Raw genomic sequence first — 19,235 nt, forward strand, 5'->3', positions numbered from 1 at the left:
TCCTGAAACCAGTTCCTCCCTGGAAGATCATCCCATGCTTACACTCCACAGGATGCATGCACTGCTCTGGGAGTCCTTTTCCACCCTATATTTGCTGTCCTGCAGGCTGCCCAGGGGTGCTCGATGCTGTTCCCAGAACATCTGTTTCAATAAAGTTGTTACATTTCTAAAGGAAATAAGCATATGTGCCCCGTGCCTGTAGTGGTGTGTCTGGATTTAGCATAGCTGATGGAAACCATCCCACTACCTTTTAGCAGAGCCCAGGTGTTTGGTGTCACTGGGCTGAGAGGTAAAAGGATGGGTGAAATTCAGTGGTTTCACAGGGATCCCTGATTCTCTGAGCTGTCCAAGGAAAAAGGTGTGGGTGACCTTCACATCATGTGTCCCATGTGGGTAACACAGTGTAGATCCCAGCAGTATCAAGGACAGAGAAGCTGAAGGTTTTGCATATAGGGTATTAATGAGTGTAACACTGTTAATCGTGGTGTGAGAAGGTTGTAGGTGAAGCTGTTAGGATATGTGTCATAAACTCCTGGACTAGGACAACATGGCCACCCCTTTCTGAGAGATATCCTGACTCTGCATTAAGTTAATTCCTTGGGTTGCTCTTTCTGTTTTGATGAGAAAAAAGAGAAGTGTTGGTATAAGCAGGAAAGGATCAAGTGACTGGTTCTGCAACACGTTGTTACATGGTAGAAGTGGTTAAAAACTCTGCAGAGCTGGGCCAGGACATTTGTTTTCTGTTGCAGTAGTAGAAATTTGGTGTAGAGAAATTCTTCCCTGTGATGGGGTGAGGTTCTGGTGTGGGTTGCCTAGAGAAGCTTTGGCTGCCCCATCCCCATAAATGTTCAAGGTAAGGTTGGATGGGGCTTGGAGCAACCTGGTCTAGTGGGAGGTGTCCCTGCCCATGGCAGGTGGTGGCATGAGATGGTCTTCAAGGTCCCTTCAAGCCAAGCCAGTCTGGGGTTCTCTGGTTCTCTGAAATGGGGTTACTTAGCAAGGCATTGATGTAACACCTGGAGTGAACATATTTTAGTGCCCTGGTAGTGGTTCAAAACCACTATGTCCACAGGGCAGAAGATGTTGATTTTTTATATTGGTACATCTAATTAAAACCACAGTCCACAGCAGTTGTTGTGTTTGATCCACAGCAAGCTGCAGTGGTGGGACAATCTGTCAGGATGCAGAAATAGTATTAATTGTTGTTGGCAAACTTGGCTATGAACCACATCCCTAGATCTCAAGAGACTAATTATCTAGAGTTTTATCATAATTTTGTGCATTTTGGACAAAAACTGTGTTTCTTCCTCCATACCTGATGTCTGTCTCACAGTGTTGAAATGCTGGTTTAGAAGTGGAGGTATGGGGTGTGATTGTTGCAGTTTCTTAAAGACAGCAAAAAACTGCACTCTGATAAAAAATACAAAAAAAAATCCAAATTAATTTCTTATTTAACCTCAGAACTCAGGCACAAACTTTTTGCCATGCCTCACTGAGAAACTAGGAAGTAGTGTCACTTTCCACAAAAAGACATGGCTTGATTTGTTCCTTCTAAGGAGCTTCAAGAAGTAGCAGGGCAGGTCCCCTTTGTATTATGGCCAAAAGCTTTTAATCTGTGACTATTCAGGTGCTTGGTACTAGGTTGTCCCTAAAAAATGAGAGTGCTTGGAAAGGGTAGATGAATGTATAATGGAAAGAGCAACTTCACCTGAAGGGAAAGGGTAAAAGCAATTTATCCACAGCACCTGGGTTTGTACTAGAAGGTGGAGAGCTGTGGAAAATAAGCCAGGTGATTTTTGATCCATGTTCTTGGAAGCTTCTCAGTTAAATGACCCCAAATCTGGATGCACGTCTGGTATGGCTGTAACTTGTGAGACCAAATGGGCTTTGAAGTGCTCAATTATGGTGCTTTTAACTCAAAAACTGTTTTGGACATGGCTTTGGTGTGACACCTTGCTAAGAAGCAAGGGCTGATCCAACAGGGTTGATGAAGAAAAGAAAGAGCAGGAGAGATTTATTTTTCAGTTACCCAGAAGCTGAAGGACAAGCACCCTGTGATAAGAGGCAGGAATGGTTGGATTGGAGAGGGGGAAGAGCCTAAGCTGTCTCTGCTCCATGAGAAAACTTATCCTGTGCTGATCCTGAAGACTTTTCACTTTAATTGGAATTTCTTACCATGACTTTGTGAATTACTCTGACATTTTCAGGTTTCCCAGAGCTGCTTGAAAGGGGATTGTTGGCTTTTCTCTTTCTTCCAGATGATGGTTTGGGAAATACCTGGTGTTACACTCCTACATGGCTGTGGGTAAATCCTGCACAAATAGGATGGATAACTGTAAATTACTTTCCTAGGTGTGGCCAAAATGTGAGTGACATGGCTGGCTCACAGTTCTATTGCAGGAAGGAAGAAAGATAGTGATGTGGTCTAGACAGCAGGGAAAGGAGGAGATTTGGAGCAAGTGGGAGGAGGAGAGGGGGATGATGGTGTGGTTGAGAAGGTGCTGTGGTTTTCTAAAGGAAAGACCTTAAAAAATGATGGAGAGCTTGACCTTAATGTTGTATTTTTAAACATGTACATGATTGCAGTTGCTCAGGGCACAGCAGGGTTTATTTTGGTACAGAATATGTGTAGGATGAAGGCAGTTCCTCCCAGCTGAATACTGTGGTGGGATGGGATCTCCATGACTTGCAGGGAGGATACAGGCTTGAATAATCCACTTCAGAAACATAAAGAACTGGATTTATTAGATGTAAGTTTTGAATGGATCATCCTAATGCCTTTTTTGGCAACTAGTGAGGCCAATTCTGCAATTTTTCTGCAATTTCAAGCTTGTGAATCAAGCTGCTCAGTGGGACCTGTGTGCTGCTTTTCCATTGCTGAACTGCAAGAAGGAGCAGTATGGGAATTTGAATAGCTGGCAGGTTGGATTTGTTCAAACCAGAGCTGTGCTCTGTGTAGGCATTATACTTGTCCAGATGTTGAAGAGGTGGTACCAGATGTTCCATGTAACTTCAGGTCTGTTTGGTCTGATTACAGAAGTGTGTTCTAGAGCAAGATTTCTGGGGGGATGAGGCAGTGAAGGATATACAAGTAGGTGTAGTTCATGCCAAACTAATCTTTATTTTTGGAATAGAGAAATGAGTTTATCCTCATCTCCTTGATGTTCAGTGAGATGGTTGTGAGAGTACTGCATGAAGAATGGATATACTGGAGAGGTTGGATTGTGAGGTTGGAGCAGATTCAGGTAAACTCCTGGAAATAATTGCAGCTGGGATCAGGTTTTTATGAGATCTCCTGAGGGATGGTTTTAGGTATCTGTGGAGTTAATATTTGTGTTAAGGAGGCCTTGAAGGATGACTCTTGTTAAAAAATTTGCTGAGCCAAACTAACAAAGTAAGAATTCATGGAAAATGGAGAATATTTTACAGGAGGTTCTAGATGATCTTTAAGACTGAGTAGGAATGGTATGAAAATTAACCAAAGCAGGATTTTTGATCTTGAGAACTCTTTGATTGAGATGACACAAATGTGCAGAAGACTTTTGTCAATCTGCAGCACCAGTCAGGGCTGTGGTAATGCTCCCTCGTGCTAGAAATAACCAAGTTGGAGAGGAGTGTATTGTTTATTTTATCAGGATAGATAGGAGTAACTGAGGGAAGAATGACCAGAAATGGAAACATGATCTCTTAAGGGGAAATTAAAACCCCTTTATGAGTTTAGCTTGGCAAAGGCCTGGTAAATGAGGGTGGGTGTCCTTCAGCACTGAAGCCAGGATTCAGGTGAGTATAGTGGCACTTTTTCCCCCCACCAGAACCTAAATCTGCCCTCAAGAAGTGCTTCCTGCACTGACAGGAATTGCTCTGGGCAATTCATCAGCATCAGACAGTTTTCAGGGCTCAAATTACAGGAGAGAAACAAAGCCCATGCAGCTCCTGGTGCCTGCATTTGGGATGTGCTTTTCATTACAGAGTGTTCTCTGTATCTCTTCTCACCCTGTATCTGGTGTGATCTTTGTAGAAGAGAGCTTTTTAATTTAGGGGCAATAATGATGCAAAACAGACTGAAATAGATTTGTGTAGAAAATCAGAGGACAGTCTGTAATCATCACAGGAATGAATTCTGGAAGAGCTTTGCAGCAGAAGTAACGGAACAAAAGACACAAACTAGTTTTGAGACAGAGCTTATTTGTTTTCTTGGCAAGGAGACACCACAATAACATGTGCAAGAATTAAAAGTACTTCCTGATCCTCTTGGGCATAATTGTCTATCTACTGGTAACCAGAGATGTTTAATCCTTTTTTCTTTTCCTTTCTTATTTGACTTGACCACCCAAAATCCACCAAGGTAGCTAGCAACTCAAATAAATACAGAACATAAACTTGGGACCTCTGAATTTTCTTGACCCTTTTGTTCTCCTTACTTTTTTTCTTCTTCTTTTCTCTTTTTCTTTGCCCAATAAGAATTTTTCAATGAGTTGTGATGTGTCCTGTTTATGTACCACCTACACAAGTAATTTAAAAGCAATTTTATTGCTGCCTTTTCTTTTTCTTCTTCCTTCCCTGTCTTAAATCAATGCTTTATAATTTATTGGATAAAACTTGCCAGGAGCTAGTAGAACCACATGCTGCCCTGATAATTTCCCAGCAGCAAAAAAAGAAAGGCAGCAGCTGTATTTTTCCTTTTTTTCTCTTCCTTCCCCCCCTTCAAGTTCATGTTTTAATTTAGAAAACAAGAGGGCTGAAAAACAGCAAAAAATTCCCTTGGCCCCATAAAGAACTGCTTTCTCCTTGTCCCAAACCAAGAGTGATTAATGCAGTCCTTTGGTACTAGTGAGGATGGATTTTGTTTTTTATGGAAGTCTTCCCTGTGGATTTTGTAGAAGCAAAGGGATGGAAGATGTTATGATAAAAGCATGTTGGGGAAATGAAGCTGCTGGGAGAGAAGACAAAGTGGCAGGATAGCAGAGCCTGCACCCAAGGCCAAACCAGAGCATCAGGATGAGGCTGGTGAGGAAGAAAAGTCAGGGTGTGGCTCCATGGTCTGCTTAAATCAGTTGAGATCTGTTGCCATGAGGCAGCAATCCCACCCTCTCCTCCTTCCTCACCCTGGCCTTGGTGGTCCTGCAGGCCCCAGAGGACTGAGAGCAGCTGGAGGGAAGAGGATAAAGAGCAGGGCTGTGAACTGGAGGCCAGGACATGGCTGAGAGTGAGGGGGAGGGGATAGCTGGAGACAGGGGGGCTGTCCTGGGTGGGATGGAAATGGGACTGGAAGCTGGTGTCTGCTGGCACTACAAGAGTCTTGCTCCTTCATTCTTTTTCCAGCTGGGCACCTAGGATGCTGCCCCAGGCAAGCTGGAGTTGTGACTGGAGAGCTCTGTGGGTGACAGGCAGGGGAATGAGAGCCCAGGCAGTGGTGATGGCCTGCTCTATCCTGCTGTGAGGAGAAGGTGCCCTCTGAAGTGTCTAATGCTGCTCCAAACACCACAGGCAATAAACACAATCTCCAACTAGAGAAACTTTGGCTGCTGCATCCCTGAAAGTGTTCAAGGCCAGATTGGACATGGCTTGGAGCAACCTGGTCTATGGAAAGTGTCCCTGCAGGATGGTCAGGAAGGGCAGCCCTGCAGGGTGGAGGAAAGAGCAGAGGCCTTTAACATCATCACTGTAAGAAAAGAGAGGGAATGTGTCCCATGAAGCATATGGGGTCACATTTGACCCACACTTGACTTGAAAGTGTGGATGTGAAAAATCATTTAATCCACTACGTGATCATTTTAGCGAGTGGGAGTTCAGATTTCTAGTTGGAACTAAGTGCCCACCCAGCCTTCCTCCTCACACTCTTCCCTGTTCCATCATGGAGTCCTTCCCATGGGAGACAGTCTGTCATGAACAGCTTTGTCATGAGTCCTTTCCACAGTGCAGTTCTTGAGGATCTGCTCTGGGGTGAATCCTTTCCATGGGGTGCAATCCTTCAGGAGCAGGCTGGAAGAGCATGAGCCTCCCATGGGGTTAGAGATCCTGCCAGAAATCCTGCTCCAGCAAGGGCTCTCTCCATGGGCTGCAGTGTCCTACAGAGCACATCCCCTGTGGTCCTCCATGGGTCAGAGGGGGACAGCCTCTGTCACCATGGATTCATGGATTCATGATGGTGTGCTCTGGCATCTCACATCTTGTCACTCCTCTTTCCCACTGCTGCCCAGCATCTTTTACCTTTTCCTAATCTGTTATCCCAGAGGTGCTGCTCAAGGGCTTGGTCTTGGCCAGTGACAGGTCCACCACAGAGCTCTGTCTGACGTGGGGACAGCTTCTGGTGTCTTCTCAGAGGTCAGCCCTGCAGCCCCTCCCAACCAAAACGTTGCCACGTAAACCTGCTACAGTGGGTCAAAAGAAAATATGTCAAAACTGAAATTCTTGAAATTACAGCTGAGATCATAAAGAGAAAAGAGCTACAGATTTTGCAAATTCAGAAGTAAGCTGATTTGATGCAATATTGTCTAAGGTCTGTGATGCTAGTGGATTTTTCCATTGCAATTCCACTTTGTTTCTCTAAGCTGTTGAGTTTCTAGATTTACACCAATGCTTTAACCAGGGATTTTTCCAAGTATAAAAATGCATTTTGTGTTTATTTAATGGCCTTAGTTTCCAGAGATAAGTTTTTATTGGAGTGCCTCACAGAAGGTTAAGCATCCTGGTGTGCTGGGATGATGGAGATGTGTGTGTAGGAGTTGGTCTTGGTGCAGGTCTGAGGAGGACACTGGATCTGGGAGTGTTGAGGAGTTAGTGAGGTTCAAGGATACAAATACAAAAGGTCAATGGGAGGAGGAGGGATGCACCAGTGAGGCTGAGGATGAATTGATGTGAGGTGGGAGTGAGCTGAAGGTCAGGCAGGCTCCCTCAGTGGCATTGGCTCCTTAGGCTGACAAAATAGGCTATAATCTAAGGAAATAACAATAGCTGTCGTGCTTGGATATGGTTAATTAGAATAAAATCTCCAAATTAGGGTTCTAGGTTTTTCTTCTTCAAGTGAATAATCTTGAGTTTCTGTTGAAGGGGTATTTTTCATCCATGAATTGAACCTGTTGATGCAATGGTGTGTGTTCATTTAGAGAGAACCTGGGCAGGAGAATAATTCAGTTATCACAGCAACAGCAGATTCAGTTCTCTGCCCTCTGCTTCTCCTCAGATTGGTAAAATGTTGTGTAGCAGTGCTGTCACCTGGATGGTTGAAATAAGTCAAAAATAGCCCTCCAAGCATCTGGAGTTTGACTGTAGTGTGGCCCACACCCAGTGATCCCAAAGGGATGTGCAAGGGGAGCGTGGGGGGCAGAGATGGAGGTGTGCCAGCTGTGCCCCCAGAGCCAGCACATGGCACCACTGCAGTGCCATCCCTGCTCAGGGATACAGGTGCTGGCATTGATCCCAGCCAGGCAGGAAAGGAGAGCTACTGAGAAGTTAAAGGTTAACTTTAACTTGTAATTGGTCACTTTTTTTTTTTTTCAATAGCAAGAGGATCCTGCTAATATGTGATCCCTTGGCTGTCCCAGCAGCTCTGCCTGAAGCAGAAAAATACAGCTTGCAAAAGGCTGGATTTGGGAAGAACTGAGGCTTTAGGGCACCACTGGTAGGGGATTTTTGGTTTTAATATGTTAGGGGCAAGCATTTTTTGAAACATGAAACATACAGTTTCTGTTCCCCTATGACTGTTTATCTTTGGGTCCTTAGTAATTCTCTCTTTTTTTTTTTTTTTTAAGAGATAATTTGGCTTGTGAATCTTTTTCCTAGCCCTGGTTCCATGCCATAGAGTTGCTGCTCAAATGTTTTTAACTGAAGCTCCATGATGATCATGTCAAGGTGGACCCTTGTAATCTGGGGGCAGCTCTTAATTGGATGTGGACTCCATCACCCTCACTTAACTCTGGAACAGCAAAGAGACTAAAACTGCTGGAATGTTTCTTAGATCATGCCAATTCCCTTTCCACAGGCACTGTCTGGGGCAAAACTGTGTGTTACTTTAAATGCCCTAATTTGCAAACACCTCTGTGGCCACAGGGTTGGGTTTAACAGACAAACTTTTTTTGAGTAGCATATTTTTTTTCAATCTGCACTGTATCTCAGTGAATATTTAATTCTTTTTCTCCTTTTGAAGAAGCTAATAAGTAAAAATGGGAATCAGCTCAAGTATTCCAAAACGACTGAGCTTCTGAGCATTTGTCTGTGTGTGAATGTGACTTGTGGAAGAAAAGCCCAAATGAAATGTGGCAGGCAAAGCAGAATTAAAGAAAATTTGTAATAAATAACTCTTGATTAAAGCGTAGGCTATGGGAGTATGAAAAACACAGACATTACACAACTGAATCCTGTCCTGGTAACATGTTTTAGAAATAACTGACTAATGAATGTCTCAAATTGCTGCCAGACTTCTTTGAAAAGTCATGGAAAACTAGGAGAGAGATAAAAATGTGACATCTGGAAGCAAGTTATAATTTCTCCTACGAAGCAGAAGAGTTGCAAAAGGAAGAACCACTCTGTGTCCCAGACTGAGTGTTTGGTGGGGAGCCCAGCGTGGCTGCACACTGGCTGCTGACAAGTGCAGCAGCTCCTGGTGCAAAAGGCATGAGCAGAACCTCCTGTAATCCTCCTTGCAGGATTGCTGCTCTCCTGTCTTCTGCAGGTGTTGAGAAAAGGATGAGTGTGAGCAGGAAGACACCAGTTATGGGGTTTTTTTTTCTCTTACTGGAACCTTTCTCAGCTCCAGTGTGTTCCTTGCTTGGTTCATTTTATTACCCCCAGCTCTGAACATTCTTTTTGCAGCCAGCCCTCGTGGTCAGCCCTTATCCATAACATGCTGAGTTACTGGGTTATGATCATCAATCTTTGCTGTTTAACTTTCCCAGATACTTGGAGGTTATTTTGAAGAGCTAAAGTGCCAGCAGAACTTCCTGGGGACCTTGCTCTGTCTTTTCTTCTAACCACTTCCTTATCCAAGCAAACTCCTTCTCTTTTGTGGTGGTACCTTAGTTTTCTCAAAATCTCGTACTGAAGGATGTTGCAAAGCTGTTTGGGAAATGCAGGTAGCCTGATGATCCATTGCAGCTCAGATCTTCCTTACCCATGTGATTGTTGACTCCTCTGGAGAGCCTGGATTGTTCCTTGTGGCCAGAAGGTGGAAGCTGCATTGGCCTTTCCCAAGTCCAGCAGTAATGCTGCTTGAGGATGAGATTTTCCTAATTCTTACTCGTTTATCCTTGTGTCTCATCTCTCTTTGTCTATTTACTGCTCAGTGTCTTGGCTTTTCCACAAGACAATCTGAATTTGGGTTGGTTTTTGCCCCCCTTGTGGTGTGTGGTGTCAGTGTGGGAATCCTTCTAGCTCCTTCCGTGGTGCCTGCAGGAGCCATGAATTCATTTAGCCTTATCCTCACTGAGTCTTGCTTTTTATTCCTGTATCATGTGTCCACACTTTCTGGCAGGCTTTCTAACAGGCCTAAAGTAGATAACCACAATTTTGGTGCCTCTTGCTCACAGTCCCCAAACTTTTCTGGCCTATGTTGGCATGGTTTTGGTCCCTGTGGAGCCTTTCACATAATGCAGGAGGTGATGGGAGCTGGTGCTCCTCTGACATCCCCAGGGAGCACTGCCCAGGTGTGGAGCTCATCAAATACTGAGTGGTGTTGGCATATTTTAGATCCAGCACAAGAACACACAGAGTGGTGAAAATTCAGGTTTTCAACATGTGCTGATTGATTTTGGGAGCAGTGGGTATGACATGTGGGGGAGGGAAGAGGTGAGCCTCAAACTGACTTAAAATCAAAACTAAATTGGCTTTGACAAGGCAGGATCTGGAGAGAGTGTTTCTCACTGAGTTACTAGGGCAAAGGTGCTTTCAGCTTGTGGTTGTGGTGGTTCTGCCTTACACACTAGTTGAGATCACAGCAAGAAGTCCCATTTTAACAATGCCAGGGAGATAACTTCTCCATTCTCAAGCCAGTTAGGAAAAAATATCTTAAACACAATAAAACTGCTTTTACTTATTACTTACTGCTCTTATTTACTATGAATTTATTGCTAATTAGTTACTTTTGTAGCTCTTACTTGGGGATTTGAGAGTGCATTGGAGAATTAAAGGTCCTGCTCAGCTCCTTGCAGAGAGATCCTGGGGGATTTTCTCTTTCTCATTTTCCCATTCCCATGGCCCATTTGCACTGTTTTTCTTTGCTGAAATTAGGGGACTTCTGCAGCATTTGAAATGCTCTTGAGCTTCCTCTAATTGCCTATGGCTGTGTACATGGGAGTCCTACCATGTGGTTTTTCCACTAATTCCTCTCCTTCCTGGAGAAACAGTTTCTCCTCTAAACTTGAGTTGTGACATATCTCAGATCACATCTGAAGCTTTTCAGGTATTTGGCAATTTCTGCAGTTTTCACTTTTGAGTGCCTAATTTTTTATTCCCTTCCACCCTGGGAACCTTTCAGGTTTGTCACAGCTTTGCATTTTATTGTAAGTGATGCTTTCTCTTACCTGCAGGGGTTTTGACATTTCCCTGATGGGTGTTATGGAGTGGAGCATCACAGAGGTGCTGCATGAAATAGCAATGATACAGAAAAGGGAGTTGGCCACTAATTTTATTCTATTTTTTGTCAGATTTAGGGGCTTCTGTCTCATGTTTCTACCCTGGCTGCCAGCAGTGAAGTCCATGGAAATTATTTAGTTAAATTACTTGATTTGATAATCCATAATTAGCTGTATGCTGTTGTTCATTATTAACTTAGAGGAGTGATTTTGCATGGGATGATAAATGTTGGAAGACAGTTTTTGCTCCTGGAGGGCTCAGAGTGGGCTGGGATCTGTTCCAGCTCTACTCCTGCTCAGGCATCCAGTAATGTGCTTCCTGCAGAGGAGGAGTAGCTGCTCCTGGGCTTTGCAGGAGTACAGAGGGTTGAGACACCTGTGAAAAGGAGCAGAGGTTTGACAGCTGTTGAAAATGGGATGATACATCCACATAAAAACTCTACATATCAAATAAATTATGCTTCTGCAAAGAGGTTTTGATAACAAGCATGTGTGTAAAAATGGATTTCATAAGGCTGAAACAGGGAGAGAAAGAGGCTTTGCATTATTTTTGGTCATCAGGAAGTTTCTGTAAGGGAAACACATAGTTTGTGGTCTTGGAAAGTAGAAATTTCATCTGATACAAAGAAATTTTGCAAGAGACACAGCAGTTGTTTTGATGGGGAAGGTGCTGGTCAGGACTGCACTGCCTTTAGCAGCAGGTGTTTGGAGTCAGGCTGTAATTTTCCTCCTTTTTTGTGATGTTGTGGTGTGGGGTGAGGGCTTGTTGAGAAAAGTGCTCTCCTTCTCAAGTCAGGAAATGAAAGTGCTGAGCATTCAGAATGTCATGAGAGCTAAGAGGTGAAAGAGTTTGCTTTCCTTTTTTATGGGGAAAAAGGAAATAAACAGTAAAATATGTGGTTTAAAAATGGAATGGTTAACTGTGGAAATATTGGGAAAAGATGATAGGAGACTAGTTAAAGAGCTCTGTGCAGGTGATGCTCTGCTGGAGCAGTATGCCTGTTCTTCCTTTAAACCTGGAAGTTTTCTAGGGTGAATTTGGGGAGAAAAAAAAAACAAGAACAACTAACAAATGTAACCTTTCTTCCATCAGACGTGCCAAGTGTGCCAGATGATGCTGCCCAACCAGTGCAGTTACTGTGCCCACCAGAGGATCCACGCTCACAAGTCGCCGTACTGCTGCCCCGAGTGCGGGGCCGTGTGCCGCTCCGCCTACTTCCAGACCCACGTCAAGGAGAACTGCCTGCACTACTCCCGCAAGGTTGGCTTCAGGTGGGTGCACCCAGGCTCCCTGGGGAGCTGCCATTTACCCCTCTGCAGTGAGCTTGTGGCTGTCCCTGTCTGTCAGAATTCAGGACATCCCTCTGGCTGTCCTGGATTGCCCAATCCCCTGCCAGGGGGCTCAGAGACCTTGGCACAGAGCCCAAGACACCTGTGACTTTGATTATGACCCATGGAAAAAATTACCAACCCTATATGAGGATCTGCAAGCCAGGAGTGTCTAAGTAGAATAATAGTTTGTCATGGGATGAAAAATAGATTTTTTGGGGTTTTTAGAATGGGGGTTCAGGAGGCATGATGGAAGAATCTTGGTGTGTCCAGCCTTTCTCCTTCTTCTTGGCCTCCATCTTCTGCTGTGATGGTGGCACTTTTGGATTGGTTTAAGGTAGAAGCTCACTGTCTAACATAGGTGATGGCTATTGGGGAGTTATGGTAAATAATGTACAGGTAGTTTTTAGTATAAAAAGATAACACTGTCCTGAGGGCAGTCAGTGTGCCTCTGTCTGACCTGCTGAACAGACCTCAGCAGACCAGAGAAAGAATTTTATAGATAAGAGACAATAAACAACCTTGAGAATGAGAATAGAAGAGCTCTGACTTCTTCAACTGCTGGGCTGGGAAAAAGAGACTTTCTAACACATCTCGGGGTCACTCTGACCAGCAGAATCCCAAGACCTGTCCTGGCTGTGCTCCCTCCCAGTTTGTTTTACAGCTCCCTGAAGGGAGGTTGCAGACAGGTGGGGTTTGGTGTCTTCCACAGGGCAGCACTGACAGAACCAGAGGACACAGCCTCAAACTACATCAGGGAAGGTGTAGGTTGGATATCAGGAAGAAATTTTTCACCAAAAGAATAATAAAGGACTAGAATGCTCTTCCCAGGGAGGTGGCAGAATCACCATCTCTGGATGTGTTTAAAAAAAGACTGGACTTGGCACTTGGTGCTATGGTGTGGTTGAGGAGTTGGGGCATAGGTTGGACTTGATGATCTTAGAGGTCTCTTCCAACCTCATGATTCTGTGATTCTGTTTTGTGTCTTCTCACTGGCAGAGCAGGAAACAAAAAAAAAAAAAACCAGTCCTTGACCTAGGACAAACCTAACTTAGCAAAAAGCAAAACATCAGTGTGTTATCAATGTTATTCTCATTTTGAATCCAAAACACAGCACTGTAGCAGCTACTGAGAAGAAATTAACTCTGTTCCATCTGAACTAGGACATCCATCCCAGGGAGCTCAGGCTCCCTGGGAAGCTGGGATTTACACCTCTGCAGTTTGGTTGTGCTTGTGAGGTTGTGGCTGTGTCTGTCCTGGCTGTGCTCCCTCCCAGTTTGTTTTGTATCTTCTCACTGGCAAAGCAGACACAAAAAAAAACCCCTGGTCCTTGACTTAGGACAAACCTAACTTAGCAAAAAGCAAAACATCAGTTTGTTATCAGTGTTATTCTCATTCTGAATCCAAAACACAACACCTGTAGCAGCTACTTAGAAAAAATTACCTCTATTCCATCTGAAACTAGGACATCCATCCCTGGAAGTGTTCAAGGCCAGGTTGAACAGGGCTTGGAGCCACCTGGTATAATGGAAGGTGTCCCTGCCCATGGCAGGGAGTGAATGGGATGAGTTTAAAAGTCCCTTTCAACCCAAGACATTCTGTGACTGTGAACTGTGTCTTACTTAGAGCAGAAATGAAAGTGGATGTAGCTGGAGCCTGGCATGGTTTTCTGCATGACAGAACACATTTGAAATGGGAAATAATTACTAACTGGATTTAAGGGAGGTTTCTGAGAGCAGACATTATTTTGTGGTGTCTTTGAGCTGAAAAGCTCTTGTATTGAATTCACATTGCAGCTGGATGTCTCAGGATTGATATTACAGCAAAAAGATTGCAGATCTTAATCCTGTAAATCTCCTTAAGGCTTGAATTTATATTTATGTCAGTTGTAATGGGCTGAGGATGTGTGCCTTTATGAGAAGGGCATAGATTATTTCCTTCTATGCCCTGCAAATGTCCAAACATTTCTCATGAGCTGAGACAGGTGGAGAAGGCTCCCAAGCTTCTGGATGTGGTACAAATCTTTTCTCCAAGTAAACTGCTTGCTCTAATAAGATGTTACTTCTCCCTGTGAGCTTTCCCTCCTTGGCATGTTTAGATCACCTGAGCTGCAGCACAGCTCTTAACACATGATGGTTTGCTTGGGAGATGAGACTCGGTGGTCTTTTGAGTTTCCCTAAAGTTCTGTTTTTTCTCTTGGTTGCCATTAAATACTCTGAGAATTCTGAGAATTCAAACAAACAGGGCAATTTCTGCTCTTGGAGATGTTCTTTTAAGATGTCTGCAACTTCAGGAAGCTCTGCTGTGTGGTTTGGTCTGAATCACACTGAGGTTTTCAAGGGCTTTTTCTTTCAACTGTGAAGACAAGAGGCACATAACAAACTAATTCTGAGTTTAATTATATACAGATAAGGTTTTCTAATGTGGGATCTGGTTTGAGGAGACCCAGCCCACAACAAAGAATTAATTCCATCACATATTAAAAGGCTGTGACACTGGGGCTGTTTGAAAATGAGTTAATCTGGGGAGAAGGAAAGCTGGAGCAAAAAATGTTTTCCCTGAGATGGAAAAAGGGGTATGGAGGAGATGTCAGAAAATTCACTTGGGGTTTCAGTGGCACCTGGGAATCCAGCAAGGAGAGCTTCCATCTGTCTACAGATGTCTTTAGCAGATACTTCTCTCTGTTCCAGGGTCATTACTAAAGCTCTAAATGAAGGCAAAGCTCACAAATTATACTTAAGGATTTTTTAGCTTTACCCAGTTTCTCTAAAAGCTGAATTTCTTTAACTTCTCCTCTAGTTCACATCTACTGAAGCTCATCTGTGAAAGCTGAGTCCACTAGACAGGTCAATGTCTGGCTGTGCCATCCTTGTTATCCTGCCTGTCTGTGCTGCAGGGCTGATATCACTGACATTGTTGAAAACAGAAGAGATAAATTCTGGTTGCAGAACCATATCTAGATAATCTGTGGCATCTGCCCTGTAGTCACAGAGTGACTTCATTCTTTTCTTTCACATTTCTTACTTGCAGAGCTGAAAAGCTGAGGAATTCTTTAAATCCCTCCCAGGATCAGCTTGATTTTAGCTGCTTCTCTTTATGTCCCTATTTTTCTTGAATTTCTGGAGCACAGGTTTGGTTTTGTGATAAGTCCTTATTCTGTCTCCTTTTCTGCTCATAACCCTGTGCTTTCAAATAAATTTGCGGTATGGTTGTTTTATTTGGAGTTGAGTCTTAGCTAGTGATTGCACTGAAAATGAGAATGGTCTTCTACAGTTAAAAATGAAACTCACCAAGGTTGTCCTTAATGCTCCTTTCTCCTTGGCTCCAAGTGTCACCTTCCTCACTTTTTCCAAGCCCCTTCCAGCTGTCCCCACCAATTTGGGACTCATTTTTCTGCTTGGTGCCATTTGGAGAATTGAGGGGCTGGAAGGTGATGGCATGGGAAGCATTCTGAGGGTTAAGACAACATCTTATCTCCTCTCACAGGATGCTTTCCAAGACTTCCAGCCAACCCTCCTTGCCCTGAGGGATCCAGCAGCACTGGGGATGATAGCAGGATTTGCAATTTGCAGGAATTACATGGCAAGCCCCTTGACATCCTCCATCCACTTTGTTCAGCTAATTAGTTTATGAGACCTTGTCCTTCTGGCACTGGGATTCTTAATTACAGCGTGGCTGTTGTTTAGACTTCCATTTATTGTAAATTAAATTAACCTGTGATCGTTTGACCCTGAGTTAGTGCTTGTTTCATTCCTCATTCTTAATCAAGTACTTCCCAAAATCAAGCAGAACCCTCTCTTTTTAGTCCAGGGAGTATTTGTGGAGGAAGTCCCTTGGATATTCCTGGATGTGCCAGGATTAGTATTTGTTCTTCCATTTATACTTTGGGCAATCATTCTTCCATAATAACCTGGCTCCTGGTGTTACTGTGTTAGAAAGTCTCTCCCCCTGTGTCTCATGGTTGAAGATCAGGCTTGAAGGCAGACCTAGCCCAGCAGAATGTCTTCATGCTTCCCCAAAGGTCACACCAGCTTCTGTCACTGCTTCCCTCTTGAAATTTAAGAAAACAGCAATTGTGTGTTTTCTTAAAAGTGTGGGGGAGAGGGTTTGGCTCCTTCAGGCTGGCTTCTGCCTAATGATCTTTTGAAGTGCAACTTCAAAGCCTGGGCTTGTTTCCTAAACGCTGCTGGGAGGCTGGTTTGGAGGGAAGGATATTCCAGCAGCTTGTTTGTTTATGATAGGGGCTTGGAGCTGTGCCAGTGCACGATAGCTGGGGTCCATCTGTGCCAGCAGCACTGAGCACACGTCCCCCAGCAGTGCTGTGGGCAGACACAGCCCGCAGGGGAAGGAGGGAAATGAAGGGAAAACCTTTTTATAAGGTGAGGAGGTTATTCCTTGTGCATCTCTCACATCCCACCAATGCAAGGTTGGCCCTTGCATTACCTGGCTGGGCTCCCCTGCTCTAACATCTGGATATGCAGTGCTGGCTCAAGCAGAGTTCCACTGGTGTCATTTTGATGGAATATCCTTGGGAGAGGCTGTTCTGGTTACAGCTCAGCAGAGGTGCACTTATGGGATGGCAAACCCTGTGGCTGGTGTGCTCAAGGCAGGTGAGGACAGGTGGCTGCACCCTCACATGCCCTTGTAAGTTGGAGTGTGGCATCTCTGAGCTCAGCAGGCAGATCTGGGGAGTGTCAAAATTAAATGAAGTGAGGCTGCTGATTGTTGCCATCTTGTGGGAATGTTGGGCAGGACCTGTCACAGGTGTGTGTGGAGAGGAGGAGAGGCAAGCTGGGAACAGCAGGGTGGCCCTGCTCTCCTTTTGGCCTTGTTTACAGCTGCTGAGAAGAATCCTTTTTTTTGCTTCTCCCTCTCTCTTCTCTGAGCACCCAAACATCCCTTCTAGACAAGCACTTTCTAGGCAGCACCTGTATCTTAATGATTTTAATGAGCTCCTTATCAGTTCCTTGGGTGTTTCTATTGCTGTTCTCAGTATCTTTGCTGTTGCTGTTGTGATTTTCTGGAGCTCAGTGGAGTAGCAATTGCTGAAGATTCCTGACTGGATATTCTTTACTTTGTACTGGGGGCTAACTGGTTATTTGTGCTGCTTTTTGCCACAGGGAGATCTCATCAGGTACTTTAGTCTTTCACTTATGCCCTGTGCTGGAATTGGCTTGCACAGGTACAGGGCTGGCATTTTGTTGAACCACATCTTCATTCTTTTTTGGATTATTTTAGTCTCTGAAGGTTTACAGATCTTGTTGGTACCATTTAGCTGTGAGTTCTGCCCAGGATTCCTGTGTTTTATTCCTCCTTGACTCTTCCACATTAATACAGAAGAGATTGAACTGATTGAATCAAGGGCCCACCACAGCCTGGTGCTCCCATCTGTGCCGTTCCTTGGGTGTGATGGAAGTGGTGCTGTGGCTGTAACCCAGCTCTTTGTCATGCCTCCCCCAGGTGCATCCACTGTGGAGTTGTCTTCATGACCCTTGCCATGCTCAAAGTGCACATCCACGAGAAACACTGCGAAGTCTTCCACAAGTGTTCTTTTTGCCCGAAGGCCTTCAAGTCTGCTGACACCACCATGGCTCACGTGGCCAGCCAGCACCCAGCAGAGCCTCACAAGACTACTCAGTAAGTGTTGTGGTTTTGTCTCTTCTCCTTTGCTGGATGGATCCAGGATTCCCCCTTTCCCTCACAGTTTTTTTTCTGGTTTTGGTTTTTATCCTTGTATAAGATGATCTGCTGCTTTGTCTGCCAGCAGGGGTCTGTTCCAAACCAGAGCATGCCTTGGTACAAGCACAGTCTCCTGGGTAGGAGGAGAGGGCTTTGGTCAGGCAAACATCCATAAAAGGAACTTAATTGTCACCTCTTTGTCCAGCAGGACCCTCAGTGGCACCTCTTGGTAGATGGTTCCAGGGCATCTAGCACTTGAAGGGAAGAGGAGAGTTGTCCCAGGCAGTGTTGTCCCCAAAAATCACTAGAGAGAAGCCTCCTGATTTTTCCACCCTGTAGCTGTTCCCTCCAAGCCTTGAGCTAGTGCCAAAAATCTGTGCTTTAAGGGAGGAACTATGGAAAGGTGGGATTGAAAGCAGTGTGTAGCTGGCTGGTTTGCTTTGTGTTTGCTCCCATCTGTCTGTGCTCATACACACGGGTTATGCATATGCATAGAAGTAAACTTATTTTTAGCAAGCTGTGGTATGTGCCTGAGGCATTTTGATGTTCTTCCCAGTTGAGTTACTGGTTCAGTTGCCCACGTGGGTGTGTGTTGACAATACATGGAGAGCACAGCCCTCCTCAGAAGTCCATCCCTTTCTGGAGTTGCTGGGATAACTTTTTACATTGTTTTCTTGAGGCTGAGGGACTGAATTTACTTTTTTTAATTGTTTAAGGGTGATCTACAAATGCTCTTGTGAGATGGTCTTTAACAAGAAGAAGCTGCTCCAAGAGCACTTCCAGCAGAACCCCAGCAAGTTGTTAGTGGGAGTGTTTAAGTGCCCACAGTGTCAGCTGGTGTATATGCAGAAGCAGCAGCTAATGCAGCATGTCAAGGTAGGTAACCCTCTCCCTTACTGGTGCAAGATGTTATTTTTTGAGTTCACAGAGAATTTACATCAACCACGTGAGGCAAGTGGTTCAAGAAGTGGAAGATTCTTGAGGAATATCTTGGTGGAAAATACAGACTGCAGTGATTTACAGGATCTGGAAATGTCAGTGGAGTGGTTTGTGTTAGTTGATCTTAATGCTGGCAGTTCCTCTCATCTAGATGCATTTTAGCTGTATGACAAAAACTTGTTTATACAGGTAAAGCTCTTTGGTTTTTAACTCTTCTATTTTCATAGAAGCACAGAATCACAGACTGCTTTGGATTGGAAGGGACCTTAAAGGCCATCTCATTCTACCCCCTGCAGGGACACCTTCCACTATCCCAGGTTGTTCTGGGTGCTGTCCCTTGTGTCCTTGAACACTTCCAGGGCTGGGGAGTCCCCAGCCTCTTAAACTCAAGGAAAGTAATTAAATTCATTTTGGCAGCTTTTTCTTCACTTGGGAGACATGAACAATTATTCTCTGCCCACACTGTTACTGAATTTATGTAGTGAAAGCTGGATCTGCCATTTTGGGTGCTCCCCTGGAGAGCTTTGGCCCCTTTGCAGCAGCCTCAGAGGAGGTTGTGTGGCATTTAACAGCCTAACTCCCTGCTGCTCTGAACCACCCCAGACTGCAGGAGGTGACTGAGAGAGGCAGAAGTGATTGCCCTGGAAGTACCAGCCTTACAGATCTCATTATCCCATAAATATAAAAGGGCTGCATTTTTCTCTTCTCTTACTTAGGATG

The 19,235-nt window shown here is 44.5% G+C and overlaps 1 protein-coding gene across 3 annotated transcripts in view; it reads left to right on the forward strand.

The window, feature by feature from the left end:
• ZNF592 (zinc finger protein 592) overlaps positions 1 to 19,235 on the forward strand; it is a 38,305-nt gene that overhangs the window by 8,770 nt on the left and 10,300 nt on the right. For all 3 annotated transcript variants that reach the window (XM_030228577.2, XM_050978461.1, XM_030228576.2), the window contains exons 3-5: positions 11,662 to 11,840; positions 17,358 to 17,534; positions 18,293 to 18,452. In XM_030228577.2, the coding sequence (XP_030084437.2) occupies positions 11,662 to 11,840; positions 17,358 to 17,534; positions 18,293 to 18,452 (516 nt within the window). The remainder of the gene's footprint in view (positions 1 to 11,661; positions 11,841 to 17,357; positions 17,535 to 18,292; positions 18,453 to 19,235) is intronic.

Source organism: Serinus canaria, chromosome 10, assembly GCF_022539315.1.
Source record: "Serinus canaria isolate serCan28SL12 chromosome 10, serCan2020, whole genome shotgun sequence".
Lineage (NCBI taxonomy): Eukaryota > Metazoa > Chordata > Aves > Passeriformes > Fringillidae > Serinus > Serinus canaria.